Here is a 26,090-nt window from a genome sequence, read left to right as displayed (position 1 = left end):
CGGCAAAGGGGGCATGGTCTGTTATAAGAACTTAGCAATCCTGCTGTGTGGGACTTACTGGAGGTAATAGTCAAGTCAAGTCAAGTCAAGTCAGAATTTATATAGCGCACTACATACCCAGAGGGTCTCAAGGCGCTTGAGGAAGGGGGGGAGGTTTACTTATCGAATATCCAGGTTTTAAGCTGTTTTCTGAAGGCTAGGTGGTTTTGAGTGAGGCGGAGGTGGATGGGAAGGGAATTCCAGGTTTTGGCCGCTAAGTAGGAGAAGGATCTTCCCCCCATGGTGGCTTTGTGGATGCGCGGGACGGCGGCGAGGGCTTGGTTGGACGACCGCAGCTGGCGGGTGGGGGTGTAAAAGGAAAGGCGCGTGTTGAGGCAATCCGGTCCAAGTTCGTAGAGGGCTTTGTGTGCGTGGGTGAGGAGACGGAACGTTATCCTTTTGTTGACGGGGAGCCAGTGCAGGTCTTTCAGGTGACCGGAGATGTGATCTTTGCGAGGGATTTCTAGTATGAGTCTGGCTGAAGCATTTTGGATGCGTTGGAGTTTTTTCTGCAGTTTTGCGGTGGTACCGGCGTAAAGGGTGTTTCCGTAGTCTAGCCGGCTAGTAATCAGTGCGTGGGTGACCGTTTTTCTTGTTTCGGTGGGGATCTAGCGAAATGTTTTTTTGAGCATGCGTAAGATGTTGAAGCATGATGATGAGACGGCATTGACTTGTCTGGTCATCGAGAGTGAGGAGTCCAGGATGATGCCCAGGTTCCGTGCGTGGTCAGTCGGTATGGGGGCTTTTCCTAGGGCCGTTGGCCACCAGGAGTCGTCCCAGGCGGAAGGGGATGCACCTAAGATGAGGACTTCTGTTTTGTCCGAGTTCAGTTTCAGACGGCTGTGCTTCATCCATTCGGCTACTTCTTTCATCCCTTCATGTAGGTTGGTTTTGGCGGTGTTTGGGTCTTTGGTGAGTGAGAGGATCAGCTGAGTGTCATCAGCGTAGGAGATGATGTTGAGGTTGTGTTGACGTGCGATGGTTGCGAGGGGGCTCATGTAAACGTTGGAGAGGGTGGGGCTGAGTGATGATCCTTGCGGGACGCCGCAGATGACTTCGTAGGCCTCTGACTTAAAAGGGGGGAGGCGGACTCTCTGAGTTCTTCCAGCGAGGAACGAGATGATCCAGTCCAATGCTTTTCCTTGAATTCCGATGTTTCTGAGGCGTTGTGTCAGGGTGCTATGGCAGACTGTGTCGAAGGCTGCAGAGAGGTCAAGGAGGATGAGGGCGACTGTGTCTCCGTTGTCCAGTAGAGTTCGGATGTCGTCTGTTGCTGCGATGAGGGCGGTCTCGGTGCTGTGTTTGGCTCGGAAGGCAGACTGTGAGGAGTTGAGTGATTTGTTGGTTTCGAGGAAGGCGGCGAGTTGATTGTTTTTTTTGTAAAAACGATTTTTATTGGCAGTCAAGTTCAAACAGTACATTACAAGGAAAAGTAATCATGGCATTAGACGATAAGTCAGGATAACATTACAGTTCCAACAAGACACCTTTTATATAGAACAATCCCTCAGCTGAGCTGTCCCACCCTCTATCCCACCCCCGTAGCAGTGTGCTATACTCCTCTCTCTCAATCAGTTAAGTGTTAGCCTATTCACTTCCTTGACAGAAACCGTAGTAAAAGGTAAGTAACGCTTATCAATGGGGAACCAGAACTCTCAAATCTGCTATCATTATTTGTAAGTAGTGTGTGTGCCTCGTTGAGTGTGAGGTGTCCCTTAACGCATTGTCCCTATCCTGATGTTCCCCTCTCGTCCTCGCTCATGTCATCCTCTGGCTGCTGGAGCGCCACAACTAGGGCCTCCCACGCCCTAGCCATCTCTAATGCCCTGTCATTATCCAGGCTTCTGGCCTGTCGCAGCCGCAAGGCACTCTCCGCCTTCGCCCAGCGCTCCAGAGTGGTCTTCCAACGCAAGTAGCAGGGTCCTTGGCTAGATTTCCAGTGCATGGTGATCTCTCGTTTGGCTAAGATCAAACCCCAGTCATAAAATTTACTGGTAACTCGAGTACGGGGGGTGTGAGGGAACCACAATAAAAGGCAGGTGCCCATTTCAGGATCGATCTGCCGGTCCGTGACAGCATTCAGGCAGGACATCACCGCCTCCCAGTAACCCGCCAGCGTACTGCAGGTCCAAAACATGTGAGCGAAGTCCGCGTCCGCTGTCTTACATCTAGGACAGAGCGAAGATGCACCCTCGAAATATTGCGAGATTTTAATTGGTGTTAGGTATGCACGGTGTAGGGTGAAAACTGGACCAATTGGAACCTGGCGTTCCTAGTGCCCTTCCATGCCCGTCGCAATAGCTGCGGCCACGTCGACTCGGGAATTGGTCGCCCAATGTCCCCTTCCCACTTGGTTCGCAGCTCATCTAGGGGCCGCAGGGTAGCAGTCGACAACCTCCGGTAAAGGCATGTGACAGCCTTGTAAGTGCCAGCGGCCATGACCACGTATTGACAGCACTCCGAGGTCGGTGGTTCGGCTAGCCCATTCTTCCAATGACGGCGAATACCAGCCACTAACGAGGCGTGCAGCAGATAGCCTCCCCTCGGTAGATCATAAGAGTCCCGCAGCTCTTGAAACGTGAGCAGCGACCATCCTTGTAGAGATCGCCGATCACCTGCAAGCCAAGCTCCTCCCAGATCGCCAGTGCTGACCAGTCGCCACCGTGTGGAAAGGCCGTGCACATCCCTAGCGGGATTTCAAGGGGCATAAGGGCGAGCGGCACCGGAGCGCCTGTGGCACCAAAGCCAGCAACTGCGAATTGTGCGTTCCTCCAGTGTGAGCTGGGCGAGGTCCAATTTCTGGCCCAAGATTATAAAGGAGATGACGTGCCTCGGGAACAGCCTGCCCGCTACTCCCTCTGGGCCTCGGAACTCCAAAGCCACCGCCTGGGTGAGCCACTGCAGCTGCGCCGCCAAGTAGTACCACTCGAAATCAGGGGCCGCAAGTCCCCCGTCCGCCCTGGGGCGCATCATCGTGGCCAACGCAACTCGTCGTCTACCCGACCCCCAAATGAACCCAGATGTTAGGGAGCGGAGTCTGTTAAAACCGACGCAGGAATCCAGATCGGCAGGGTGCGAAATAGATATAACAATCGGGGAAGTGCCACCATTTTCAACAATGCCACTCGTCCCGCGACTGAAAGCGGTAGTGTCCGCCAGAAGCCCATGCAGCCCTGCAAACTCCGGATTGCTCTGTTGATGTTACCGTCTAAGAGGGCCAATGGCGAGTGGTAGATGTGCGTGCCCAGATAGGGGAGGCAATGGTATTCCCATCGTAATTCGCCCTCCGGTTGGGAGTCATCAGGCCCTGGCGTCAGCGGGAAGAGGCAAGACTTCCCCCAGTTGACTCTCAGTCCCGAGAGACGGCCAAAGTCTGACAGCAGTCGCTCGGCCCCACGCAGGGAATCGCAAGTGTCCGCCAAAAACAGCAAACAGTCATCCGCATAGAGAGAGATGTAGTGGGTGTCGGCTCTTAGAGGAAGACCCGCATATGCTCGACCCATACGGCCGTGCGCAGCCAATGGCTCAATAGCAAGCGCAAATAACAGGGGGGACAGAGAACACCCCTGTCGGGTCCCCTGACCTACCACGTAAGGGGCTGAGATGGTGGCCCCTGTTTTGACACGGCCCGTGGCCGCGGCATAGAGCAGGCGGCGAGTTGATTGTTGATGGCTTTCTCAATGACTTTGGCAGGGAATGGGAGGAGCGAGATGGGGCGGTAGTTTTTAAGTTCGGTGGGGTCGGCTGTGGGTTTCTTCAGGAGGGCGCTGAGTTCGGCGTGTTTCTAGCTTTCTGGGAATGTGGCGGAGTTGAGGGAGCAGTTGATGACGTCTCGGAGATGGGGTGCGATAACGGAGTTTGCTTTGTTGAAGATGTGATGGGGGCATGGGTCTGTAGGGGATCCTGAATGGATGGAGTTCATCAGGTGAATGGTATCTTCTGTGGTGATTGGGTTCCAGTCAGAAAGGTTATTCGGAAGAGGCACAGGTTCGGAGGTGAGAGGGGTGGACTGGTTTACGGGTAGGTTGTCAAAGCTGTTATGAATGTCGGCGATTTTGTCATGGAAGAATGAGGCAAGGGAGTCGCAGAGGACTTGAGAGGGGGTGATGTAGTTGGAGCTGGCAGTAGGGTTGGTGAATTCTTTGATGATGTTGAAAAGTTCCTTGCTGTTGTGAGCGTTGTTGTCTAGTCGGTCTTTGAGTGCTGATTTCTTGGCTGTCCGGATTAGTTGGTGGTGTTTGCGGGTGGCGTTTTTGAAGGCGGCTAGGGTGGTAGTGTTTGGGTCTTTTTTCCAAGTTTTCTCAAGGGAGCGACAGAGCTTCTTGGATTTCTTAAGGTCATCGTTAAACCAGGGGGCGTTCTTGCTTCCTTGCTTGATTTGGTGATTTTTCAGGGGTGCTAGTTTGTCGGCGGTTTGGGTTAGCCATTGTGTGAGGTTGATAGCGGCTTGGTTAGGGTTCGTTGAGTAGGCAGGGGGTTTTAGAAGAATCGATGTGGAGATCTGGTCGATGGTGATTTTGTTCCAATTTCTTCGCAAAGTTGGTTGAGGGTGGTTGTGGGTCGTGGTCTTGTTGTAAATGAAGTGGACGCAGCTGTGGTCCGTCCAGTGGAGGGGTGTGGTGTGAGTGAAGGAGATGTGCTTGCTGGAAGTGAAGATAGGATCGAGTGTGTGTCCTGCGTAATGTGTGGGGGTGTTGACAAGTTGTTTGAGTCCCAGATTGGCGAGATTGTCCAGAAGGGTGGTAGTGTTGCAGTCGTTGCTCTTTTCCAGATGGAAATTGAGGTCTCCCAGTAAAATGTATTCTTCCGAGGGGAGGGCGTGTGGGGTGATGAAGTCAGTGATGTCTTCGCTGAATTTTGTACGGGGTCCTGGTGGCCTGTAGAGGAGGGTGCCTCTTAGTGTAGTCTTGGGGTCGGTGTGGATCTGGAAGTGAAGGTGTTCGGCGATGGCGAGGTTGTCTTCTGAGCTGGTTGAGACGCGGATGGTGTTCTTGTGGACGATGGCGATGCCTCCTCCTGTTTGGATGGTGCGGTCCTTACGGATGATCTTGTAGCCGTCCGGGATGGCTATGGTGATGTCTGGAGCTGAGGAGGCATTCATCCAGGTTTCTGTAAGGAAGGCGATGTCCGGAGAAACGGTGTCGAGTAGATTCCAAAGGTCAATGGCGTGTTTGTGAACCGAGCGGGTGTTGAGAAGGATGCAGTTAAGGTGGTTGGTGTTGGATCTCTGTTTGGTGTTTGAGGGTTTGGTGTGGGTCTTGATGCAGGAGAATTTGCAGGAGTGGCAGGTGAAGGGTCCATGGGTGTGTCCTGGTCCTGCTTGGGCGCAGTTAGGGAGTCGGCCGGGGTTCAGTGATAGGAGGGTCGAGCCATCGTAAGTAATGCGGGAGGGGTGGGTGATGCAGGGACCAGGGGCACTGGCGCTGGGCGCGGTCCAGGCGCGGACGGGCTGAGACGGGCTTACCTTTGGCGCACCTTCGGCGCGCATAGGGCGCGACCGCTGCGCGTGAACGCTGCACGGATGTCCGACTGTCATAAATGGAGGGTGGAGGGGGGCGGAGCGTGGGCGGGGCGGCTGGGAGGCGGGAGCGTGGGGGGAGGGACGGGCTGGAGGCACAACCAAATGGCAACAAGCAGAAAACAAAGGCTAACACGCCTATATTGGGGCACAAGTAATGAGAAATAAAGCCAATGCAAATGAAAATACTTCCGTGGGCACAGTTAGTAATTACAATTTAAACAAATACAGGTGCAGTTGATATCCACGATAAGCACACAAGCACCATAAAACTCTACAATCAACACACGGCACAATTATTGTCCAGCAATGCGAGGCGCTATGATGTGCAAATTCAAATTGGCAGCAGTGTGGAGGAGAGCAGCGCTACGATACCCAGAGCTGCAGGAGGCAAAGGGGAGCAACCGCTGCATCCGGAGACAGACTGGTTACTAATAGGAGGTTAATAGGAGGCATAGCTGGCCCCCAAGGTTGTCGTTGGGGGCCAACTACCCCTCTTGTTACCCGTAGTAAGTCCCACACAGTAGGAGTGCTAAGACATCTAAGGAGGACATGGCCCCCTTTCTCCACCACTCTGTTTCAGTAAACGATCTCGAGTATAAAATATAATGCATGCACCTTGTGTGTCAGGAAGCTGCACTCAGTGATACTTCCTCTATCTGTGATATTTTCCCTTTTCCTGCCTTTTCTTCCAGGGAAGAAGTAGAGTCAGATCTGGAATTTCTTGGACTTCTTGTAATGGAAAATAAAGTGAAGGCTGAGACCAAGCCTGCATTACAGGAGCTGCTGAAGGCTCAAATTAGGGCGATTATGATCACAGGTATATGAAGCTGTTATTACTGCATGATCCTGCCCTCTAGTAATCATTTAGAATGCTGTCCAAAGATTTCCCAAACAAGAATTTGTCTCATTTGATATGACTAGAGATAGATTGAAAGGTACGTGGAAAGAGTGCTACTGCTGGAATACTGTCTTTATTATCAGAGATTGCTCAACACATTGAATTATGTATTTTATATATGATCAAGTCACCTAAGTTCATTTTGGTAGAATGTCACATATTAGTGGGACCCAAGATTTAACTGTTGTTGATACGATTTGTAAATTTAACTAAACTGAGACATTTATGAACTTGAAACTTTTGCAATTGACACATCCAGAAAATACTTGGATGCTGCATGGATCTGTCTGCACAAAAGCATATTCTTTGTTGATTTGTTCCTGCACATATTCATAGTTACAACCTCAAAACCTACAACAACCTTCACAACATTTACACATTTTCCCATCACTTCAAATGGCTTGCATGGGTAAAACCTTGATACCTTCACATAACTCTACCCAGCAAACAAAGAGGGCGATGGATTATTGGCCTGGAGTTTTGGAAATTCGAGATTAGTCCCTGAGAGAAGAGAGTTAGGAGGTGGTCCTGAGACTGGATTTAGGCCAGAACACTTTGTCACAGGAGGGTGGTCCTGACAATAAAGGTTTCTGAGCTAAATACTTCCTCAAAAAAGTAAATTTTCAGTGTTTTCATATTGGACATATTGCTAAATAGCAGACTGATGTCAGGTTCTCCTAAGTCACAGTGGAGCTAGGCAAAAGGATTTTCTCCCATCTAGTCATACTGGAGCTAAGATTAACAACATCATGGGCTACTTTTGTTAAAAAGAAGTGGATATTAAGAATAAGATTTTCAAATATGTGTAAGTTTCTTGCACAGGTGTCTTGTGGAAGAAAATAAGATAAGATTAAAGAGGAATATTACACCTTTGCAATGAAATTGTAATACTGCTCTCAAAATATGCTTTATGAACAATATAGACATTGGAAATTTGACTGAAATGCTGAAAAGAGATGAACACAACAAATATGGGCATATGTAACATAAACTATGTTTACTAGTTTTTTTATGTCAAATAATGTTTTTACTTTTGCTTATACTTTAATATAGTAGGGGTGGAAGTCTCCAGCTGATATAAAATAGGGAGCTTTAAAAAGGTTTATTCACCTTTAGAACAAATTAGTAAAAATAAGTTTATATTAAATATGTATTAATATTTTGAACTACTTTAAATAATTACATTTCACTGAACATTTATTGTGAGGTTTTATATTAATTCCCTATCTCTATTATTTTCTATAGCAGGGAGTTGCAGTATCCGTTTTTGGTCATGTGTTGTCCTGGACCTACTACTGCTTCTTTTCTGGCAGTAGTAACTTTTGTACACATAACAGCTTCACCCCTTTCTTTACACTCATATGCTGTGTATAGTGGAAAGTACTAAAGATACTCAGAATTGAAAGAGTAAATTATAAGTGTAAATTACTCACAAGTGTAAGTTAAGTTTGTGAATAGGCTCTTCAGTGTTTCGCCACAATTTTACATTACTTGTGTAGGCTAGCATAAGAAGCTAACAAGAACAGGAAAGCGGGCACTCGGTACAGTAGAAAAACGTCTATAGAACACTGGATTGACCAACTGATTTAACCCCTCCCGTGCTCATGACGATGTCAGCTCGTCATGAGCCATGGCGCTCCGGTGCTCATGACCGCGCCCGTTACATGGAACGCTCGCATGCTGGGCTGATTCCCCTGCTGAGCGTTCCATTGGAACGGGCGTGGTCATGACGAGGTCAGCTCGTCATGAGCACAGGAGCGCCGTGGCTCATGACGAGCTGACCTCGTCATGAGCACCGGGGCGCTGTGCGCGCCCCCAGCACAGCGGGGGGAAACAGCCCCGCAGTGAAGGGGTTAATAGGGAAACAAAGATAATGCTGTACGAGTTTTCACAGACAGGCTAAGTCTTTGGCTGTTCCCGAAAATAATGAAAGCAGTGAGACATGAAACTCACGAACACACGATCAATAATGTTTTGAAAAAACACATATGCAGTATAAAGTATGTTACTTTCTAATACAACTACAGTTCGAAATGTGCAGCACCATATAGAGATTATTCCCCTGTGTTCTGCAATTGTTGTTCAAAAAATAAACAAACTCCCATAACTGGCTAAGCTCTGCTCATGACTAAGTATTTCAGGAAAACAGTTCAGAAGAGCTGAAAACCTAGGGCCTCTTTAGGATGGTGGTGGGACTTTCATCTCACCGCCATCCCTTCGGAAACGGGAGCACCCGATTATCTGTCGCAATGTGTGTCTTTTGTATTGCGGCGTGTGCTGCGGGCTGAAGCTCATGCCGCCATGCAAAAAAAAACACATTCTGCATGTCCCTGCACTATGGGGCAGGCACCATGCGGTGCCTGCCTCATGGTATGGGGCTATGTAGAGGGGGCACTATACATATCATAACATACCGGAGGCCCAGGGCAGAAGAGGGGCCTGCTAGGGACCCCCAAAGTCATTTTCCGCCAACTGTTTCATGGCGGGTTAACTGCCACGAAACGGCTGTCGGAAGCTGATATTGTAATCCCTACAGCATTGCAGACATTACAGACCACCCAGTGGGCTCAATTAGTGTTGGACGGTCTTTCTGCCCCCGACCATCCACCCACCATTCTAATGTGGCAGGCGGTCTTTCATGGTCCGATGGCGCTGGGACCGCCACCAACGGTCTGACAGTGGCGGTCTCACCGCAATCATAATCAGGCCCCTAGCTCTTGTTTTCACTCTTTAGACGGCAGTTTGAATTCTGCTCCCTAGTCTGCCAGTCACAATGCCCGCTGGCTGCAGTAATTGCAGTGTCACAACTCAACTGTAATAATGTTATTACAGTTGAGCGGCTACATAATTTTTTTATTAGATGTGAACAGTGATGAAACAACTAGATTGTAATAAGAAATTTAGGGATAAAAAAGAAGGTTCCCATTCTGGTTTCATGTAATATCAATTCTGTTTTTTAATTTCTGCAGGCCATTAAAAACTTTTAAAAGAGCAGTTTTTAAAATGTTTTGCCTCATGTTGCAATTGGCAGATGCAGGAATTTGTGCAAAGATTGGTGGATGCTCCGATCAGTAATTCTGTGGTTCTCTAGTCTTCAACAGGCTCTTTATCGAAATGTCAAGTTTCCCACCTTAGTGCAGAGCATGGGAAGTCCCTTTCTCCTCAAGGGAGAGTCTACATGACCATTTTTAATTTCTGTGACTCCCAATCAAACTATGTCTGCTGCGAATAGGAAAAAATACAATGGTCCCCATCTAGTGGTAGGAACTTCCTAGGCTTGATTTATCAATATTTGACACAGCGCAATGCAGCGCTCTCCGCAGAGTATACTCCAGGTGTGGAGGGGAATCTCCACACTTTGGGTAAAGATTCTGCCCTGACTGCTGACGTAAAGATACTACTCGTAACATACCTTTGTGAATACTGAAAGTCGTAAACTTAGACTTGTGGTCACACTTTACCTTTGTGAATCAGTACCTCAGGGTGGTCAGGGAAACATAGAAAAAGTTTGCTCCAGTGAGCAGGGGCATTTTCAAAACTCTCCCCGATGGGGGCAGCCTTGTGTGTGCTCCCACTTTGCGGGAAGTTTTGAAAATGCTCCCGCCAAGTGAGAACAAATACAGGTATTTGGTAGGGAAACTGCTCTGTCCCAGGGGGCGGGCTCCCTGGGACATAGCTTGTGTACCAGCCCTGGGGAACTGGGTCCCTGGGCCCTCCCAGCCCACCTCCCTTAAAGTAATAGGCCCAAGAAGTGCCCCCCCCCAGGGTCTTTAATGGCTCAGAGACGTAAGCCGCGTGGCCCCCTTTCCATTTTAAATTATTTTAGCCACATGGGTGGGCTCCCTAGTGCCTCTTGAGGTTCTGGGAGGGGTTTGAGTGGCCCCCCCATCCCATATTGTAAAATGTTGGCCCCACAATGGGAAAGTTGCTTGAAGGATGACATGACGATGAAATGACATGCTTGATTGCACATTTGTCCGAAAATGCCATCATCTCAATGGAGGTAAACTAAAGTCCATGATCAGTTAAAACTTCACCAGAAATTCCTTCTCTTGCAAATACTTCTTGACAAAATTCAATTACACATTTAGTTGTTGGTTCGCGAACAGGCTTCGCTTCTACCCACCTTGATAAATAATCTATCACGACAATGAAATACCTCAAGTGATATGGTCCCCAAAAATCCATTCCTACACATTACCATGGTCTACTGGGACACAGAGCAACAGATTCAGTCACGCCATCAATCCTAAAGACTTTGCCACTAACAACACATTCAGAGCATCTTTTTACAAATTCCTCAACCTCACTGTCCATCTTTGGCCACCAACAGTCCTCCCTCACTTTTCTCTTGGTCACGGCTGATTCCAAATGGCCTGAATGCCCAAGTTCAATAATCCACGGATGAAAACACAAGGGTGGGATAAGTTTACCTCCCCATATCAATTTACCACATTCAACTGATAATTCATCTGACACTTTCCAAAACGCTTGCTAACCATGAGATAATCTTTTCTCTATGGGCCAACGCGACTCAACCCATCGTATAACTTATGCACTCCTCATCACTCTTGCAAATGCTGATATCACCAGTATGCACCATAAAACATTCATCAGTCTCAGATTCCCACTCATACTCACGAGAATCCTCAATGAGAAGTCTCGAAAGACAATCGGCCCTGCTGTTATGACCGCAAGGTATACATTCTACTGTATTAATTTCCATAGAAATCTTGAACATGACTACAGCCTGAACTGCCAGACAGGATTACAACAGATTTCGTAGAAAAGGTGGCTTTTGGTCCAGAAAACATGCTTTTTGCTATTTGGTACAAATCCATTCAGTAGTTTTAGAATTATTGACATAAAACCTGATTTGATATCTAGGGACGCAGATCCTCCGAGGAACAGACAGTCCCCATGCTGGTATTTTCTGTCCACACTTTAACCAGGAAGTGTTGGAAGCCATCTTGCGATTTGCCAGGGCAAAAAAGCACTATTTTAATACAATTTTGGTGCAATATCTCACTTGTTTATATTATTGCCCCCAAGTGGGCCAGGTCCAGGGGGCAGATTAATTTATTAAAAAATAAGGGGGAAGCACACGGGTTCTCCTTCGCCCAGGATTATTTTTAGCCCTGGGGACAACCACTTCCCCGGGGATTTATTTAAATATTGGAGGGGTCTGCGGGGACCCCCCTACATTGGGCTGAAGGAAGCCCCGGGGCTACCGCCACCTCCCTGTGGTTATTTTTTTTAAATAGAGGGGGGCCGCATGGGCCCTCTTCCTGGAGCGTTGATATGCCCAGGTGACCACCACCTACCCGGGGCAATATTGAATAACATGCTGGGTGGGTGCATGGGCACACTGGGCACTGGGGACCATCACCTCCCCAAGGCAAAAACATTTTAATAACAGGGGGGATGGCTTCACGGCCCCCCTCCCAGGCCATATATACAGCCCTGGGACCACCACCTTCCACAGGGCAGCCCCTGAAAGAGAAAGAAGTGGGCCTGTGTGGCCCCTCTCCTGGATCCAATATTGTCCCTGGGGCCCACAACTCGCCCCAGGGCCAGCTCCAGCTATCTCCTGAGGTACCCACCCTTGGGAGATAGCAGTTTGCATTTGCCGGGTGGGAGTTGTGATAGTTCCCGCCAAGCAAAAGCAAACACTCAAATCCCAGCAAGTGTGAGCTGTCAAAATTGTGTAGCTGAAAGTGGATTTCTTTTCTCTTTCCCTGCCCACAGACATAGGGGCAAGAAATGAGATGAAATAATTACTGTTGCATGCAAGGATCTGCATTGCCAGCAGCTCCCTGCGTTCAGGAGCAATGTCGGCTCCCTCAGGACCCGGGAGGGGCTAGAACCGCAGGGATCCTGAGGCTCCCCCTGTGGTCCCCAACATGCACAAATGTCCCCCCCTTCCCTATTAAGCTTTGGCTGGGCCCAGGGGGATGGGGTTTCCGAGAAGTGCTTACAATTATAAACATAGTAGGTGCCTCAGCTGAAGATCCACTTCTGTAAAGAACTAATGATACTAACTCATGGGCTTGGCGAAGGCAAGGTGAGTGTGCTTTGTCGGCAATTCCATATTGAAAGGCGATCTGAAATGCTTATGAAAGTGAATGCCTCATTGATGTATTAGAGCACAATCTGCAATGACTGGGATGAGTGGGTCCTTTCTTCTCCTTAGCCGGTGGGAGCAGAATCCATGGTTCTCCTTTAGATATCTAAGAGTATTCAAATGTTTAAATATTTTGGAAGCATCACCATTTGGCCCTGCCCACCTTGCTTATATGAAAAGGTCTTCCTGCCTTTTGCCAGAATGATTAACAGCTTAACAATTGGCCGCCCAGCATGTTTCATGTCGATTTTGGTGAGCCTTTCTTGATGCTGAGGAATTTTAGAACATCTGCACCAAACAAATGTAAATATAAATGTGTGTGTCTTGAAAAGCGCACTGCTACTCGGAGGCGTCCTGGCGCTATAGACCGCTGGGGAACCCGTCCTGGGTTTCCCTGTAAGATGTTCCCTTTCTGGGTATCTCCAAGGTGAAACCAGGCATCCCCAGCGTTTGTGGGGGGCCGTTGTGGAAACGAGGCAAGCTAATGCCCAGAGTTGCCGAGTGTGATCCCTGGTTAGAGTAGGCGCTGAGGCGAGAGAATTATCGAGTCCGCTGACCCTGGTCCACGACCCTGCGCGGTCGGGGATTGAACCCTGGTCCCGGGCCGACTTCTGCTCCCGGGTCTGCCGCCTCTAACCAGTGAGCCACAGCACTCCACAAAGAAGCACTTGTTTCATAAAGTTAAGAAGTTGTTTGGTGGAGATTTACTTCTATATACTCTCATTGTCTTCTCTATAAGAAGATTCATGTTATGACAACATTCTGGATCAAGACATACCAGGAACAATCACATTGCCAAAATGCACACTGGTGATATTTCCTACTGCTCCATTACACATCTGTAAATTAGAATACATACTGGACATTTATCCAAGGAGATGGCACTTAGTATTTAACCAGTAGAAAGTGTTCCACTTAGGTAGACATTTTGCATAAAAACAGAGGACTCTTGTTGCATAAAGGGGCAGGTGCAGTTCCTTTGTGAGCCAGTCACTCACACATCTACTGACACACCCACACAGATACTTACACACACACACTCATATACTCAGGCACTCACACACCCACTAACATACTTATTCAGACACTGATACTCCCACTCATAGACCCACTCAGACACACACACAACCACTTACAGACCCACTCAAACACCCACTCACAGACCTACTCAGAAACTCTCACACAGTCATAGACCAACTCAGACACACATGCACCTACTTACAGACATACTCAGATAATCTCAAACCCACTTAGGTACTCATTCACCCAATCACAGTCTTATGAGACACTCAGACCCACTCAGAGTCTCATGCACTCACAGAGACCCACTGGAAAATACATGCACTCACTCACACAACCATTCACAGACTCATGCACCACTCATAGACCCACTGAGACACTCATGCACCCACTCACAGACCCACGTAGACACTCACGTAACCACTAACAGGCTCACTCAGACATTCATGCACTCACTCACAGACTGACACATATTCATGGAGGCACTCGCAAACCCACTGAGACACTTTCACACCTACTCACAGACCCACTGAGACACTCGCTCTGACACATATGCACCCACTAAGACACCCCCTCAGAGACTCATGCACTCACTCAGAGACCCACTGGAAAATGCATGCACTCACTCACACAACCATTCACAGACTCATGCACCACTCATAGACCCACTGAGACACTCATGCACCCACTCACAGGCTCACTCAGACATTCATGCACTCACTCACAGACTGACACATATTCATGGAGGCACTCGCAAACCCACTGAGACACTTTCACACCTACTCACAGACCCACTGAGACACTCGCTCTGACACATATGCACCCACTAAGACACCCCCTCAGAGACTCATGCACTCACTCAGAGACCCACTGGAAAATGCATGCACTCACTCACACAACCATTCACAGACTCATGCACCACTCATAGACCCACTGAGACACTCATGCACCCACTCACAGACCCACGTAGACACTCACGTAACCACTAACAGGCTCACTCAGACATTCATGCACTCACTCACAGACTGACACATATTTATGGAGGCACTCGCAAACCCACTGAGACACTTTCACACCTACTCACAGACCCACTGAGACACTCGCTCTGACACATATGCACCCACGAAGACACCCCCTCAGAGACTCATTCACTCACTCAGAGACCCACTGGAAAATGCATGCACTCACTCACACAACCATTCACAGACTCATGCACCACTCATAGACCCACTGAGACACTCATGCACCCACTCACAGGCTCACTCAGACATTCATGCACTCACTCACAGACTGACACATATTCATGGAGGCACTCGCAAACCCACTGAGACACTTTCACACCTACTCACAGACCCACTGAGACACTCGCTCTGACACATATGCACCCACTAAGACACCCCCTCAGAGACTCACTAACCACTCATACACTCATGCACTCATTTGCAGCCTGACTCACACACACATAGAGGCACTCGCAATCCCACTGAGGCACTCTCACACCCACTCTTAGACACACTCAGACACTTGGACACTCATGCACCCACTCAGACACTTATGCACCCACTCAAATACAAACTCAAACACTCACGCACCCACTCACACACCCAGTGAGACACTTATGTAGCCACTCCCGGTCTCATTCCGACACTTACACACCCACTCACACATACATTAAGATACACACTCACTCACACACCCACTGAGACACTCATGCACTAACTTACACACTCAACCTCACAGGTTACGGGTTATAGTTACAAAACAAAATGTAAAAACCTTAGAAATTCACTTAAAAAACAAAACGTTTCAGGGACTTTAATGTTAGGAAATTTGATTAAAAAAAACTGTAGAAATTCACCGAAAAAACAAAGGATGTCATATTTCGGCTCAGATTACATTCATAAAAAACCATAGAAATTCAGCAGTTATAGTTACCTGAGCTAACTATGACTTACACCCTTGTAATGCACTGTTTCGGCAGGAGGAGTGAGCAGGCAGGACCGGGACACCCTCGGGCTCCCCCTATGGCCTCCAAGAAAAATAATGGTTTGAGCTGCCCCGAGTGGGCACTGGGCTCTTTTTAAATAAAAAACAAATGCTGGCTCCTGGGCAGTACAAAAGGGGGTGGTGATGGACGGAGCATCTGAACCAATCAAACACTCACACCCAGTCAAAAGATCTGGGTTTAATCCATCACCATTCTTTAGCCCACTCTGCCACCCCAGTTCAGACATGGCCATATGCAAATCAGTCTGACCCTGTGCCTCATGGGAACAGTCCAGCCCAAACTGCCAAGCCATGCGTCCCTGGACCGGATTCAAGCTTCCGAGGACCGGTTTCTGGCATTACAGCCGTCTTCAGCCCGGCTTGCTTGAATCCAGTGGCTAAGTGAGCAAGGGACTCACGTCTGAGCATAACCTGCCACACTTATGGCGAACAAAGCGGTACAAAAGGAGGAGGAGATGGACGGAGCATCTGAGCAGTCCCACCTTAAGGGACTGGCTGGGCAACTGGTGCCCTGAGTGCCCTAGTGGTACCTGAACACCCAGAAAAATACAAACAAAGGCAAAAGTGAAAAATATTATCCACTTTTCCTTCAAGGAGAGGTCCATTATGACCAGCGATGCCTATTAACTTTTGTTTTGGGTGACAGAGGCACCACCAACATTTTGTATTGTTATAGGGTGTTGCAGGGAGTTGTGCAGTGCCCTCAGCAACATTAGAAAAAGAAACAAATAGTTCCTGGGTCATTTAATCCATGACACCAGAAAAACATACTATATTTTTTAACAGTTCCCAGGCTGGAGCTTTTGTTCTTCATCTGGGAGCGCAGCATTTGCAGGAGGCTGGTTCTACGGCTGCATTTTATGCGGTCTGAAGGAATATGAAACAGACAGAGGCCTTTTTGTGAATGTTTTTATGATTGCATTTGTGTGGGCTGAAAGATGTTTAAAACAATCGATGTCTTTGTCTATTTACTTTCACACTTGTCACCCACCAAATGTAATAATAAATACAATGTAAAAAGAAAGCGTCACAGACATGTTTTTTCTGATAGAACTTAATTAAAAAAAGATTTTAGTAATCAATATTAATACACATTGCATTTTGTTAATTATTTAAAAATACATTTGATTAAAATTATTATTATTATTTTTTTTTAAAGATGAGAGATATGCGTGAAATATATTGATATGCTCACGTCTAGTAAATACCAATAGACTCACTTTCTTATTTTAGTGTTGCAGAAGGCCAAGGGTAGTGTAGAGTTGTCTGCTCAGAGGCCAGGGAAGACGTGTATTTGCGACGAACACCCTTCCGACTAAAGGACACTTTTACCTGAAGAAGGGCTTGTCCCGAAATGCATTGGGATTCCTAATAAATGCATAGATAATTTATTATTAACGTGTGATAGTCCAACACAATGAAAATGAATACTCCAAATTAAATGAATGAAGACTTTCATTACAAAATACTGATGACTGGATGAGTATTAATTATTTGAAGAAATCACACTACTACACTATCCAGGAGTGCAAACTGGGGACGTTGTTCTAGTTTAAGACTACACAACTTGTTTGCTCAGAGGCCAGGACATGTGGCCAAACCCCTTTACGCGTGGTCTTTGGCAAAAAGGGTTGGCTTCATGTATGGTAATACAATATTACTTTATGTAAAAAAAAATCCCTTACAAATTCAGAGAAAAAAATTAAGATTAAAGTGATGTTATAGTTAGGTGAAATGTCACTTAAAACATGTCTTTTTAAATGTGCAAATCCACTCAAATTCACCAGTTATAGTTATCTCAAGTAACTATAACTCATGTCCTAAGGTAACTATACACCGCGCCCTTCCATGCACTGCAAATTACCCCACATGTTACATCGCTCATGACATATTCTATCCCCCAGGTGAATCAACAACCCATTTTGCGATTCCTTAATAGCGAAAAATACCGATTCGCTATTAAGGAATAGCAAAATGGAATGCATCAAGAAATCACTAAAAAAATAGCGATTTCTTAGAATTCCTTAATTGCGACTCGCAAATTGCGAGTCCTAATTAAGGAATACCTCTCCATTCATTCCTATGGGCCTAGAGGCCCATAGGAATGAATGGGAAGACAATCTCAATTTGCGAATCGCACTTAGCGATTCGCAAATTGAGATTGCGATTTCAAGGGTGCAGGGGTGTCCAAAGGACACCCTGCTGCACCCCTGAAATTGATCTGTGCACATATGTTGCGCACACACATGCCCTTAGGGCATGTGTGTGCGCAACATGAAACTTTGAAAAATGCACTTTAGTGCATTTTTCAAAGTTTTTGCAAATTACCATGAAGTTGTACTTCATGGTAACTTGCGTGCCCTATTAGTCCAAACGCCATTTTTAAAACTTTCATGCATTTCATTTAAGGGATCTCAGTTTGAGATTCCTTAAATGCAAATAATCACAATTTAGCAATTTCTCAATTTGCGATTTTTGCATTTGGGATGATGCATCCCAAATGCAAAAATACCGGTCGCAAAGGGGCAGATTCCGAGAGTCTGCCCCTTTGCGAGCGGATTTTTGTTTGATGCATCTAGCTGTATGACATCTATGATAACATCACTGCAACATTTGTAATGAAATTACCGATGAGAAAACTGTGCAAGGCGGAGGTGCTAATTTTCTACATTGATAACAAAAGTGTGACATACCTGAAGTCATCTTGATGGAATCAAAGCTTTCAAACTTAAAACATCCATCTTCTCTTCCTTCACAGGTGACAATCTCCAGACGGCTCTTACTGTTGCCAAACACTCTGGGATGGTCTCGGAAAGAAGCACGGCGATCCTGGTGGAAGCCAATGGGCCAGAAGGGTCCACTCCCGCCTCCCTCACCTTTCAGTCCCAAAAGGATGATGGTTGCAATGGCCACCTGACCAAGGTAAATGTCTCCTCATGCTTTGGTTTGCTATTTGCATCATTCATAAGTTAACTGCTTATAGTCTTTTGTATACCGGATATGTTAACATATGCAAGATTGAAAGAAACAGAGTTCACAATTGAAAAGAAAGGATTATTTTAACCAAATGTTCATGTACCCATACCTACCAACACTGGGATTTAGGAGGCATCCACAAAGCTTCTTCTTGGCCTGAGGCAGCATTCATTCTAGTCTGAGTAGAACCACAAAACCTGTTTGAATCCTCTGTGCCAATTAGCCTTTTGAGTTAGTAGGCATTGCCTACATTGCTTTTTCCTATGATACTTTCTGTAGAAGACCACGCCAAGACAGTTTTCATGACTACCTACCTGGCTACCATTTTCTCCACTTCTTGACATATAGTGTAGGGTCCAACTGGACTGCCCTTAAAAGTCCATCTTGCATGTTTGCCTCAAAATAAGGGTCTTTTAGGGATTTAAGAAAAACACATGAGCGTTTATCTACATGTCTCAGTAAAACAAGGGTATATTGTGTGGGGCAGGAGTATGTAGAAAGACTAGTTTCCATTAATAATATTCTTTGGGGCTCTCCCCCAGTAAGATATATCTTTCCAACCACCTTCCTCTCAGTTGCTACATGTTGAGTAGTTTCTGACCCCCTCAATATATTTGTAGGTGATCAATTTGTAGTTTGTTTTATTTCTATACACATAATCAGGCATTAAAGAGAATGGGGATATCAGGAAAGCTAAAATGCCAGAAAACAGCAGAATTACAAGCATTCTTAAAAGGTCCCCAAGACATGTAGCGTTATTGCAGGAATTGGAAATTCTGCACTCAAATTTAGCAGCATTTTCCCATTTCAAAGTCCATTCTCATTTCACCAGATTTGGCAATTGATGGTATTGCTGTATTTTTTCATTCTTTGAAATTACTAATTCATTTACAAATATCAAAGTCGGAATTGTGCGGATCCCAGGGTGGCTATCAAGGTTCCTAATATGAGATAAATTTAGAACAAACACATTTATAACACATTATGAAATTCCCATTGGATTGAGTGAGGGTGAATGCTTTCATTTATTTTCACCAGGTATAGAAGCTTAATATATTTACCAGCAGTAGTTTGAAAGGTACTCACCTAGCTTTCTGGGGACATTTGGATAAAGTTTATGACTACCATGAAATTAATCAAGGCTTTTACCACTCAATTTAGGAGCCATTAACAGTAACAGTTTCCACAAATAGCTTCAGAATTATTTGGTGAATTCCATGTTTCCTGCATTTTTTTACTATTTACACATGTACATGTATATGGTTTACATTTACCATGAGAGAATGTAGCGCAAACGCTTTACAATATTTTACATTTTTGAATATTTAATAATAACAGCCGAATAGTCCAACTGGGATTGTGATTTACCCAACTTTAAAAGGTGTTCCTGCCCTTGGAACTCTCACTTCTATGTCCTCTGAGATGGTCCATTCACACCTAAACTTATGTCATACTTTTTTAATGTTATGTCTGAGTCAATGGGCCCGATTCACAGAACTAACTTAAGACAAAATCCTAAACTTACTACTTTTGGTATTCACAGAAGTTAGGATTTTGTCTTAAGTTTGTCTTAAGTTTGTTTGAAAACAGACGGACTTAAGGCAGAATCCTAACTTAAGTCTGTCTTAATTCTGTCTTAAGTCTGTCTTAAATCTGTCTTAAGTCTGTCTTAAAACACAATCCTAATTTCTGTGAATACCAAAGTAGTAAGTTTAGGATTTTGTCTTAAGTTAGTTCTGTGAATCGGGCCCTATGTTTTTACTAGAGTAAACCTGTAAATTCATGATTTGTGAATTGACGCTCATAACTGTGCCCTTGGAAAGAGATATAATTAAGTTTTCTATCATGTAACAATTTAACCTTATAGCCTGCTGCCGAGATCTATACCGGTTGTTAAAGGCCCTGAACCCCGCTTATAGGCCCACATCACATGCAAAGCTTATACCGAGGGAGAGGGCCTTTAATGACCAGTATGGCCGAGGCACAAGAGCTATATGCTATTAGAACATTCCACCTACTGAGAATGTTCTAAAATAAAAAGGGAGAAGCTTGAAGACAAACATTGGAAAGCTGGAGCTCCAAGCCTATACCAATATTAGAACATTGGAATGTTGGGAGCTCCATTGAATTCAATGGAGTGCTCCGGGCTTATAATGGCTGGTATTATCCCGGAGCTCCAACATTCCAATGTGTCTTTGTTCACAGCTCTGGCTGTGAACAAAGGCTTCAGGGAGCCTGAGGGGATTCCAGTCCCCTCACGCTCCCAAAAGGCTTTGTTTTTTTTGTTAGAACATTCTGCCCTCTAGTGGCAGAATGTTCTAATAGCCTTATAGCCCTTCGTAGATGGGCTATAACGCTAATAAAGTCCCTCTCCCTTGTTAAAGGCCCTAGCCTTCGGCTCAGGGCCTTTAACGCTGGAGAGGGCCTTTAATAGCCGGTATAGCCCTCTACGGCGGGCTATAAGGCTATATTGTAATCCCGGAGCCACTCCATTGTCTTCAATGGAGCTCTCAACATTCCAATGTTCTACTCTTATTTTCAAGCTCTTAGCTGCTGATGTAGACAGTTTAAGTTATAAAGCCAAGTAGGAGTGGGAAGAACTAAAGCTTTCTGTGAGTAAACAGCCACCTCGATGGATTAATGGTCAACCACATATTGATGTACAGTGGCCAAAAAGTAGACTATCTCAGAGATGTTACCATAAGGACCTTATCATAGCCATGCTCTGCATTCTGAGAAATAGCAGAGCAGATCCAGTGGGTAGAACAATAGGATTCCGTTTCCTCCACAATATCTTTTGCTTACCGCCGCATTTTTTAGCTCCACATAAGATTTAGTCCCATGTTGTGTTGCTGAAGCCTCAAATATGTCAGTTTAATTTGACATAACCATCACTCTGATCCATTCACACTGGAAAAGTCAGTGTAGTCTTGCACATTTGGGCACCTGTTTAGCACTCTTCTGTAATTAGAATAGAAAAAAAAATTGTCGGCACACTTAGCAAGGTGACAGGGCAAGGCAAATACCAGGCTACTCAGAATATAACTGTGGTCACTGAACTACTGACAGCAGGAGTTTTAATATTGATGTTGATGTACACAATGATTCGTGTATGTATAAAAACTAAATGGGATCACTGTCATCGAAATCCCCCGATATGACCTCTCCATAAACCCAGAGTAAAACATACATGGTGAGGCATGCCCTGTGATGCAAAAGGGGATGATGGACGGAGCGTTTGAGCAAATCCAACACTCACCCCCATTCAACTGATCTGGGTTTAATCCATCTCCATTCTTTAGCTCACTCCGCCACCCCAGTTCAGACATGGCTATATGCAAATCAGTCTGACCCTGTGCCTCATGGCAACAGTCCAGCTCGAACTGCCAAGCCATGTCTTCCCTGGACCGGAAACAAGCATCCTGGGACCGGTTTCGGATTCATAATCCTCATCAGCCAGGCTATCTTGAATCCAGTGGCAAAGTGAGCAAGGGAACCACGTCTGGGCATACCCTGCCAACTTAGGGCTTGCCCTGTGCCCTAGGCCTGAGGCTACTGATGGACAGATCACAGCTGGGGTGGCACGTAACCAGCAGGACAAATGTGTGAACAGGAAAAACTCAGATTAGTCCCACTGATCGTCAGCGACTCCACAGTGCTCCTGGGAGACTCGCCCCAATAAAACACACACAGCCATAGGGGGTGAGTATTCCCAAACCGCCATAAATTGAGAAGTCATATGAAGTTAGGAACACTCAGCCAATCAGGACACAGCCTACACTACACATGTAGTGATCATGTGCTCCCCATGCCGGATATCTGGACACGTCACCCACTGGCCCTCATTGTGTCCACACAAGATCTGGTCCCACCTACATTTGTCATCAGGTGGTAGTTATTTATGCCCTCAGGGCAAAGCCCACATTCCACTCCCGAAACAGGATCTGAGAATTGTTTTTCGATGCTTCACGAAATGTGTAAAAAGACATTCACAAGGATTGTACTTTGAGTCAGTCCTCAGATCCGTTTCTGTATGCTGCACTCCCGACAAGACAGGAGGCGTTTGGCAAAACAGGAACAGCTTTGTAAATTAAACACAGCGGCTGCACAACAGTTACAAAAGAGGGTCTGAGGACTGTTTTAGTATACATTCAATCTGAGTGCCTATATATGCAGTCTTTAGAGCACAATAAAACAATTCCGATCTTATTTTAGAAAAAGGATTCTGGGCCTAGTCATGGAACTGTAAATCAGGCCACCCGATAACGAATGTATACAGACTTAAGACAGACTTAAGACAAAATCCTAACTTAAGTCTATCTTAAGACAAACTTAAGACAAAATCCTAACTTCTGTGAATACCAAAAGTAGTAAGTTTAGGATTTTGTCTTAAGTTAGTTCTGTGAATCGGCCCCCCAGTAATTTACCACATTCAGGGCCATAATTGTCAAGCAGTTGTCTCACTCTTGCACTCAAAACTAAGTTTGATTCATCAAGCTACGCAAGGCAACCTTGTGTGGCCCTAAGTGGCTTGATAAATCTGGAGAAACACAACACAGTGCAAATCATTGTATTGCATTACTCTGCAACGGATGTACGTTGTTACGACGCGTGGTATTACTACGCGTACCGTTACAACGCGTATTTTACAACGCAAGTCGTTACCACGACTTGCGCTGTAGGCGTGCGTACTTAGGAATAGTTTAATTAACTATTCCAACACCAGCCTACGTACAGTAGGGAAGGTGTTGGAATAGTAAATCTACTATTCCTTGTCCTTTAGCGCCCTCCAGCGCAAGACGTGGTTATGACTTGCATTCTAAAATACGCGTTGTAGCGGTACTGTGGGGTAACATCCGCGTCGTAAAGGATGTTCCCCCACTGCAACAGGGAGGCACTCCATGGGTGGTGCCTCTGTGCTCCCATGCAACAACCATCGGTGTTGGTGCATTCCCAGATTTGCCATAAGTGTTGGACCTGTAAATGTGCAAAACAACTGCTACTCTTAACCAGGTGAGACATATCCAGGAGAAATAACTGTATTTCCCTTCCTTGGTTCCTAATTCTTAGTGTGCTATATTCTGTAGCACGCATAGAAAGAGGTAAATACCTCAGAGGGTTGTTTTTGTGCAGGAAGGTGCCCCTTCTGGCACGGAACCATCCAGCTTACAATGCAGGCACCCTTGCACCATGACGCTAGTGGGTGCCTGTGTTGGGGGTCAGCAGCGCATTGGGCACCAGGCAGGGGAAAGGGACAGTAATGCACCGTATAATGTTGGATACAGTGCAATCCCACCCTTCCCCTGTCATGTAGCGCAGCAAGGCGGCTTTCTGCACTGCGCGCCTATTTGATAAACATCCTCTAAGTCTGTCGATCAATCCTAAATAATGGTATTGAAACAGATTTAGGTGCAGAATGAATTCTGCAGTGGGCCCTCTGTATGATACAAGCTTTATTAAATAAACCCGTAGTCATTGCATTGACGCAAGTGCCGCTGTTTTTATCACAGTGATGTGTGTTTGAGGCATGTGCAGTTCCCACACAAGCACCTCGGAGAGAGAATGATGTCATGAGTGAGGTGAGAGAACCCTTCTTGACTATATAATGCCTGAGTGAAGGTAATTTATAGTTGGACCTGATATTAATATATTATTTGAAATTACCTCTTGCTTTGTTAACAGGACATATTCCTTATGATGGACCAGAAACCCACCCCCAAACATGCAGCGAGTGAATTCTATTTTGCCATGAGTGGGAAATCCTATCAGGTGATCGTGCAGCATTTCTACAGCATGCTCCCAAAAGTAAGTGCTGAATATATGGCAAAGTACAGTGATGTGTCTTTGGTGTAGAATCATTTTTGGAATAGGTCTTGCATTAACCATTGTGAAGATCTGTCTTTTTAAAAATAGAAAACATGCTGCTGTTTAGAAATGTGAAAAAGATGAATTATTGAAGACACTATCATTCAGGTCTGTTACTGAATTGTGCACTTAAATGTGATGTCACTTTGCCTCACTGGAGAACAAGAGAGAGGAAATGACGTTAGCCAAGCAGGAAGTGCAGACAGATGGCCAGAAGCCATTGAGCCACTACTGGTCCTCATCGTCAGATTCCTTCTTTTTTGTTCCAAGTGAGCTGAGAGTTGCCCAGAAGGTTGGGGTGGATGGAGGTTAGGAAGGCAGCAAGAAGTCCCTGGTGGTGTCCTAAAATTAGCCAGAAATAACTAATGGAAGCGACAGTGAGGATAAAAGTAAGTCTGGTATCAGAGGAGCTGCATTCTTGAGCTCCAGGAGAGAGACTCTGAAGGTGCAAATTGAAGTTAAGATCAAAGAGGAGGGAGGGAGAAGCAGAGGAGCAGGTTGTCTATCAGAAAGGAGGGGGAAGGAACCTCAAAAGTCTCAGCACCAAAGTAATCTCAGAACTTTTGTCTCAGAGACCCTCAACCACACGTTCACAGGCTAGTGTGTATATAGTCTCAGCTTAGTCTGGTTAGGTAGATAGCATCATCATCAGCACTTGAGTGTCCGACTCTACAAGTACAAATTAAAGCACAGCTTCCTTGGGTGGCTCTGCCACGCAGTGTACATTCTCTGGGGAGGTCTGCCGTACAGTGTACATTCCCAGGGGTTGCCCTGCTGTGCAGTGTACATTCCCAGGGGTAGCTCTGCTGTTTAGTGTACATTCCCAGGGGTTGCCCTGCTGTGCAGTGTCCGTTCCCATGTGTAGCTCTGCCACGCAGTGTACATTCCCTGTGGAGCTCTGCCACACAGTGTACATTCCCTGGGGCAGATCTGCTGTGCAGAGTCCATTCCCTGGTGTAGCTCTGCCATGCAGTGTCCATTCCCTGTGGTAGCTCTGCCGTGCAGTGTCCATTCCCTGGGGTAGCTCTGCCATGCATTGTCCATTCCATTGTGTAGCTCTGCTGCGCAGTGTCCTTCTCTTGGGTAGCTCTGCTGTGCAGTGTCCGTTCCCTGGTATAGCTCTGCCATGAAATGTCCATTCCCTGGGGTAGCTCTGCCGTGCAGTGGCCATTCTCTGGTGGGGCTCGGCTGTGCAGTGTTCATTCCCTGGTGTAGCTCTGCTGTACAGTGTTCATTCCCTGGTGTAGCTCTGCTGTGCAGTGTTCATTCCCTGGTGTAGCTCGGCTGTGCAGTGTCCATTCCATGGTGTAGCTCTGCCATGCAATGTCCATTCCCAGGGCTAGTTCCGTGGTAGCTCTGCCGTGCAATGTTCATTCCTTGGGGTAGCTCTGCCATGCAGTGTCCATTCCCAGGGCTAGTTCTGTGGTAGCTCTGCCGTGCAATGTCAGTTCCCTGGGGTAGCTCTGCCGCGCAGTGTCGTTCCCATTTGTAGCTCTGCTCTGCAGTGTCCGTTCCCTGGTATTGCTCTGCCATGAAATGTCAATTCCCTGGAGTAGCTCTGATGTGCAGTGGCCATTCCCATGTGTAGCTCTGCCGTGCAGTGTCCATTCCTATGTGTAGCTCTGCCGTGCAGTGTCCAT

At 46.3% G+C, this 26,090-nt stretch overlaps 1 protein-coding gene across 3 annotated transcripts in view; it reads left to right on the top strand.

The window, feature by feature from the left end:
- LOC144791804 (putative cation-transporting ATPase 13A4) overlaps positions 1–26,090 on the top strand; it is a 362,855-nt gene that overhangs the window by 167,618 nt on the left and 169,147 nt on the right. For all 3 annotated transcript variants that reach the window (XM_078666578.1, XM_078666579.1, XM_078666580.1), the window contains exons 19-21: positions 6,253–6,377; positions 18,368–18,531; positions 24,268–24,390. In XM_078666578.1, coding sequence (XP_078522704.1) covers positions 6,253–6,377; positions 18,368–18,531; positions 24,268–24,390 — 412 coding nt within the window. The remainder of the gene's footprint in view (positions 1–6,252; positions 6,378–18,367; positions 18,532–24,267; positions 24,391–26,090) is intronic.

The sequence above is a fragment of the Lissotriton helveticus genome, chromosome 11 (assembly GCF_964261635.1).
Source record: "Lissotriton helveticus chromosome 11, aLisHel1.1, whole genome shotgun sequence".
Classification (NCBI taxonomy): domain Eukaryota; kingdom Metazoa; phylum Chordata; class Amphibia; order Caudata; family Salamandridae; genus Lissotriton; species Lissotriton helveticus.
This window is presented reverse-complemented; position numbering and strand designations above follow the sequence as displayed.